This window comes from Cyrtonyx montezumae, unplaced genomic scaffold, assembly GCF_038088225.1.
Source record: "Cyrtonyx montezumae isolate F1298 unplaced genomic scaffold, pur_monq_1.0 scaffold_14, whole genome shotgun sequence".
Taxonomy (NCBI): Eukaryota; Metazoa; Chordata; class Aves; order Galliformes; family Odontophoridae; genus Cyrtonyx; species Cyrtonyx montezumae.
In genome coordinates, this window is record NW_027071870.1 from 15,195,990 (window position 1) to 15,201,989 (window position 6,000).

Sequence of the window (6,000 nt, forward strand, 5' to 3'; positions counted from 1 at the left end):
ATGAAGATTTTGGAATGATTCTTTGGAACTGAGACAAACCAGCTTCTCCAAGACTATGTTTTAGGGACCTGCTACTGAATCTTTCCATTAATTGCTTTCCTAGCTAACAAGTAACAGTAGGCTCGAGGCATGGTTTCAATTGCTATCTAATATTTTAATTAAACCTCCCAAGCTGTTTTGTTAAAAACATATGTAATATTAACTAAGATGTAGCTTACTTGAACTTATATGAAAGCATAGTTACAAATTGAAATTCATTTAATAGCAGTGCTAAGTCAAAAAACAACCTTACTTTGAATACCCATTACTTTTCCAGATCAGTAAGCACATAGGTGCCTAAAAACTCAATCAAACTGTACTTGAGCAGGAGCTGAAAATGAAATATGTATTTTTAATAGTAAGTTTTTTTCACCTAAAATCGATTCTATTACGTGTCACATTTTCATAGCTAACATTTGGGCAAAAAGTAGGATGTGTTTCCATCATACAAGGATATGCAGAATTTTAATAGACTGGAACAGCGTGCTTCTGTCTCAGACAAACATTGACCGTAGCATAAATAGCTCTTTTTTGAATTTACCTTATATGCATAATATATTCTAACTTTCAGATACCTATGCTCAAGAGTTCTGGACTATTATCCTCTGATTTTTTTAGGTAAAGAAGGCTGGAGTACAGGATTTGGTATATGAGTTTAAAGTGTAAAATATAATTATTTATGCTACAGAAAAAGTTACAGCAAGAAATAACCACAGTTGGTGTCTTAACCATGTGCCAGAATGAGCCTGCACTTTGTGGATCCTCAGTCCTGCTGACCTCCCATAAGACTTCAGGCACTTGAGAATTTTGAGAAGAGGGGAAAGGGATGGAGGGAAGAACACACCAGAGTGTTGCACCCTCCCACCCACCGTGGTGGAGGGACAAAGGAAAGGTGCCCAGAAGCAGGAAACAGAATGTATTTGTTTGTTTCAATAGCTTAGCCAAAATGTGGGGGCCATACAAAATTCTTTCAGCAGAGAAGTGACACCGGTGGTAATGATATTTCTTTCACCATCTCACCTGTTAATAAGGAATGTAAAAACTCCTGTCCCTTTAAGGCCACCAGAAATAAAACACAACTGAAATAAAGCAGATGGTTTCTACATAAACCAATTGATCCAGAAGAATCAGAGCTTTTCTGTACTGAGCTGTGACCTGCCTGGCGGGCAGCCATCCCAGTGCAGAAGGCATGTCCCCTGCTGGCACAGCACCCAGCAAAAGCCCCTTCCTGGGCAGAGTTTATCTTCCAGGTAGGCCTGTTTTCCTTACAGTGCTGTATCCCCATCTTTTCTGTTCAGCTCCTTTCCTTCCTCTGGGCTGCTCTTCAGAAAAACCCAGAGAAAAGCCACCACCCACACGCTGCTCACCACCAGCACAGCGCTGATGTGACAGCACACTGCTTCAGAGGGAGCTGCACTGCTTCCTGCTGTCCCCATACACAGCAGGCAAGGATGAGACTTGAGATTCTGCCAAGTGCAGCCCACATCTTAATGCGGCAGTGATGTCAAAGAGAGAGCTCATCGGACTGGTTTTCTGCCCTGTCCGTACACACCTTCTCTCTTGCTACTTAGGTCCTGCACCTAAGCACGCAGAAGGAGACATCACAGTAGAAACAAGCAGCAAATAAGGTGGAGTGGGATAAAAAAGCCCAAAAACTAATACTTCTTTTTCTTTGTTTCCAGCGCTGTGTTTACCTGGACAAATTTATTGGTCGTTGTAGTTGAGCTGGATGGATCGGAGCAAGAAGCTTTGGACCTGGTTCCTTTGGTCACCAATGTGGTCCTGGAGGAGCACTACCTTATTGTAGGGGTGGTGGTGGTGGTGGACATTGGTGTAATTCCTATCAACTCCCGTGGAGAGAAACAACGTATGCACCTACGAGATGGATTTTTGGCAGACCAGCTAGATCCCATCTATGTGGCCTACAACATGTAGTCTTGTACCTTAAAGCTTCCATGGACTTTACTATAGATGTATAAAATTTTTTGGTGTCCACTAAAACAAACAAACAAACGTGCAGATAAGATGCTGACACTCATCAGAATGGAACTGTTTCTATTATGACTTTTCAAAGCAGTCGCGATTGGCAGGAAGTGAAATGTGAAATTTTTTCTTTACCACTAAATTTTGAGAAGAAGGACTATGGGGTGAGGCCCTTTGGTTTGTTGGAGAAGCCCATTGAAAACTATTTTTTTTCTTCTTTTTTTTTTTTTGTTTATTGGACAATACTGCTTTCTGAGTAAATGTGGCTTTGTATTTGACATTAATAAGCTGAAGTAGGGTTTTGTTTTTTGTTTTTAATTCTTTTTATTTTGCCCTCCGAATGGATTCTTTTAAAAACAATTTGCAGATTACCACAAAGAGTCGTTTTCTTCATTTGCTTCGATGTGTCATACAGAAAGCTGACGAACACAGGCCTGTTGCTAACGTAAGCCATTTTAGGTCCCACATCTTAGGAAACGATGTCGTGGTACGAGGAGAATACCCAAAGTAGCACCTTTAGATCAGAAATCTGCAGCTTTCTGGCGGAGACGCTGAGAGCACGAAGGCCAAAGAGCCTTTGCCGTTAGCGTTAGAATGGAAGACATTTATAAATAAGGTGTATTTCGGCAACGAACTTGCAAATATCTTTGTACTAAACGAAAAAAAGATGATAAAATAAGTTAACTACTTCTTCTGTAATTATGTACAAAACGTTTAATTTATTTTGATCTCTTTAGAAGTATAAAAGAGAAGAAACATTCAAGAATATTAAACTCTTGAAATGTTTGCTAATATAAAAACAAAGTGTTGTATTATCTTGAGTGGATAGTATCACATCAAATATATATATATGAAATATAAATTCACTAATGACAAAAAAAAAGATTTTAAAGTTTAAAATGCAGTACTTGTCACTTGCATGGTGTCTCCCACTGTAGATAATCAAATGTTACTCACAAATTTTTGGAACAAAGCAATCCTGGATTGCTAGAGTATCCCTGTCTAAAAGAATCCTCTAGATACCAGCAAGTGGAATTATTGCTGCCTTTAAGGCAGTGAATGAATTTAAGACTAAAAATGCACTACAAGAATTTTTTTTTTCTTTGCCATGGAGGCAACCATAAATATTCGTGCTGGCATGTGCATACACTTGTTAGACTTAGAAAAGGCAGGTTGAGGAGTAGCACTGTTGTCTAGCTGCAGAACTTTGTTGCACAATTTTTTCATTGTTTTAGTTGGTGTTTTTATTGCTATAATGGAACGTTTTGGGGTTATTTGCACAGTTATCAGTTTGCCTCTCAGCTAGGACACGTAGCTCGGTGGCCAAGGCATCCAGTTTACATTTATGTGAAACGATTGTTTCAGTGGTCTTTAATTTATTCCTAACGGGAGAGGAGTGTACAGTCACTACAGCCAACACGAATCGTGCATCTGCTAACGAGTCCCTAAACCAATTAACACATCAGAGGAACCGAACTGCCTGTTGAAAGAGCGAAGTCCCGGGGTCTCAGACCTGAGGTCATCCATCAGTGGGCGAGGAGTAGGAAAACATGCATCACAGCTGCCTTCACTTTACTACCTTTGGATAAAGGACAGGTTTGATTCCCCAGTTCTGTTGTCTTCCCTGCACTCCACAACCCTTTTTTTAAAAAACTTCCCCGTTCCTCCGCGTGGTTGTACCTGAGTTGACCTTGTTTGTGATGGAGAGTGGGATCTACCAGCTGCAGTCCAAGAGTGCTTTTCTTATTGTCCAAAATGGTGTCCGTGTGCTGGCTCTCATTACCAGATATGCATGACTAAGATTGTTGCAGGGCAAATGTAACCACGATTGTGTCACATCCAAGGGACGTACGTATTTTGTCTGCCTTTGCAGAACGCTGGACAAGAGATGGAGCCCTGCTAACAATAGTTCTGTTTGGCTTCTGAAGTCTCAGTGCTGGGTGTCTGAAATCTTTTTAAAAGGTAGGGACGTTGCGGTCTGCATGTACAGTACAGAGCATCTTTACCACTTGTTTTATTTCAGACATCACTGTCCTGTGAATAGCCCTATTCATGCTCTGAAGACCCATCCTCTATTTTGCCAAATTCATTTTCTGCTCCCTTTAAACAGAGTAAAGTCTGTTCCTGATGGCAAGTCGCCGTGAGGTTTCAGACGAGATGTCCATTGACTACAAACGTAATTGCAGTGTGTGAACTAACTTGTGAAGTCCTGCTGCCGCTGATCTCAGTACTGCAAAACAAATCTAGCTGTCATTTAAGGCATCACTTTAACCCTCATAAAGCCAAGTTTGCATTAGTAGAGAAAAAAACAACAAAAAAGAACTGCAATGCAGTTGCGAAGCGCAGTTAATAACAGCTCTCTTCTGCAACCTGTCATCTGTGGTTGTTAAATTCTGAGTTAAGAGAAATGAGAAACCGGGTTTCTGGTTTTGTTGTGCAAGCAAAAGGCAGGAAACATTTAAGCACCATCAGACTGAGCAATAAAGAAGGATTGTTCTGTATTAGAAATTGTACTGTAGATAAACCATTCATGAGAATGTATAAAATGTTTGTCTTGTGACCTTGTGCTTTTGGAGTCAGACAAAACCATGTAATCAACTTGATGCACATGCACAAAACAGAGGGTACACAATGAACATTGAAACACAAAACTAATCAAACAGGAGCAGATTCCTCATGGTGCTTGTTTATTATATATATTTAATCCTGCTTGACACTTTACCCGAGGGAAGACTGTCCCTTTTATCAGTTGAATGTTAGCAGCGTTATTTCATAGAGTGTGGTGACTGGTTAGAGAAATTCATGTAACTCAGCCAATCACAGTTTCAAACAAAAATTTTTATGTGCAAAGGACAGCAACCTTCTTGTATGTTAAACCACCAGTACGCTTTGTACATCTGTGATAACGCCTGTTTTATATTCAAATGAACAAATAAAAGCTTTTATTTTTGTTGCTCTGAAAATATCAGTTTCTTAATTAGTCATCTAAAACTGAGCTTCCCAGAGCTGCATAAGCTCGGCAGAGGAACACTGAGAGCTATACTGTAATTTTATTTTGTTTACCTCTCTTGTTGCATAATTTATTAGTACAAATCATTATACTTTTAACAATGTTTAAATACTGGTGTGGGCATTTATTGCTGAAAGACTTTCATATGGCAACAAATGTTTTTGTGAAATGTTTTTTTAATTCTTTTTAATATATTCAAATATACTGTTCACATTTTTGCTGAAAGTGTAAAGATTATTGTAAGCTTGGTAACATTTTGTGAGAAGCAATAACAAGCATTAGTACTGTAAAACTCCTCAGATTTGTCACATCACTTTTGTTGCAAGGTCTTGCTGCCGGCACAGCGCGAATCTGTCACTTCAGTTGCCGAGCAGGTGCTGCATCTCTGCTGGAGCTTCAGCCAGTGCAAATCCACGGGCAGCTGCTGTGCCACACGTGGGCTCCAACCCCTCGTTCAGCTTTGGCTGCCCACACACAAACACGGAGAATTGTGATCTGCTGGTTTCCATCGGCCCTTTCCAACAATAACATGACCTGGGGGCTCCTCTGGTTCATAGCTTCCAACAGGGCTGGACCTACCCTCACCTTCAGAATGGGATTTCAGAGAGTGAGATTCAGAGTCCACGTTTCTCAGCTTGCCCTTCTGAAAAGCTGAGGGTACAAAATCCAATTTCCGATGGCCACATGCCAGGTAGCTCAGGAGAATCATACAGTGATTGAACCCTTACAGTTGGAAGGGACCTCTGAGGGCCATCTATTCCAGCTCCCCAGCGGTGAGCAGGGCCATGCACAGCTGCATCAGGTTGCCCAGGGCCTGATGCAGCCTTGCCTTGGAAGTCTCCAGGGACATAGCACCAACCACGTCTCTGGGCAAGCTGTTACAGTGCCTCACCACCCTCACTGTCAAACACTTTTCCTTATATGCAAAGCTCTACAGGTTACAAGAACAAACAGAGACTCACTCCTCT

The 6,000-nt window shown here is 40.9% G+C and overlaps 1 protein-coding gene across 5 annotated transcripts in view; it reads left to right on the forward strand.

Annotated features, from left to right (window-relative positions):
* DIP2C (disco interacting protein 2 homolog C) overlaps positions 1 to 4,985 on the forward strand; it is a 283,812-nt gene extending 278,827 nt beyond the window's left edge. For all 5 annotated transcript variants that reach the window (XM_065731518.1, XM_065731519.1, XM_065731520.1 and 2 more), the window contains one exon: positions 1,722 to 4,985. In XM_065731518.1, coding sequence (XP_065587590.1) covers positions 1,722 to 1,974 — 253 coding nt within the window. In that variant the 3' untranslated portion in view covers positions 1,975 to 4,985. The remainder of the gene's footprint in view (positions 1 to 1,721) is intronic.
* The last annotated feature ends 1,015 nt before the right edge of the window (positions 4,986 to 6,000 follow it).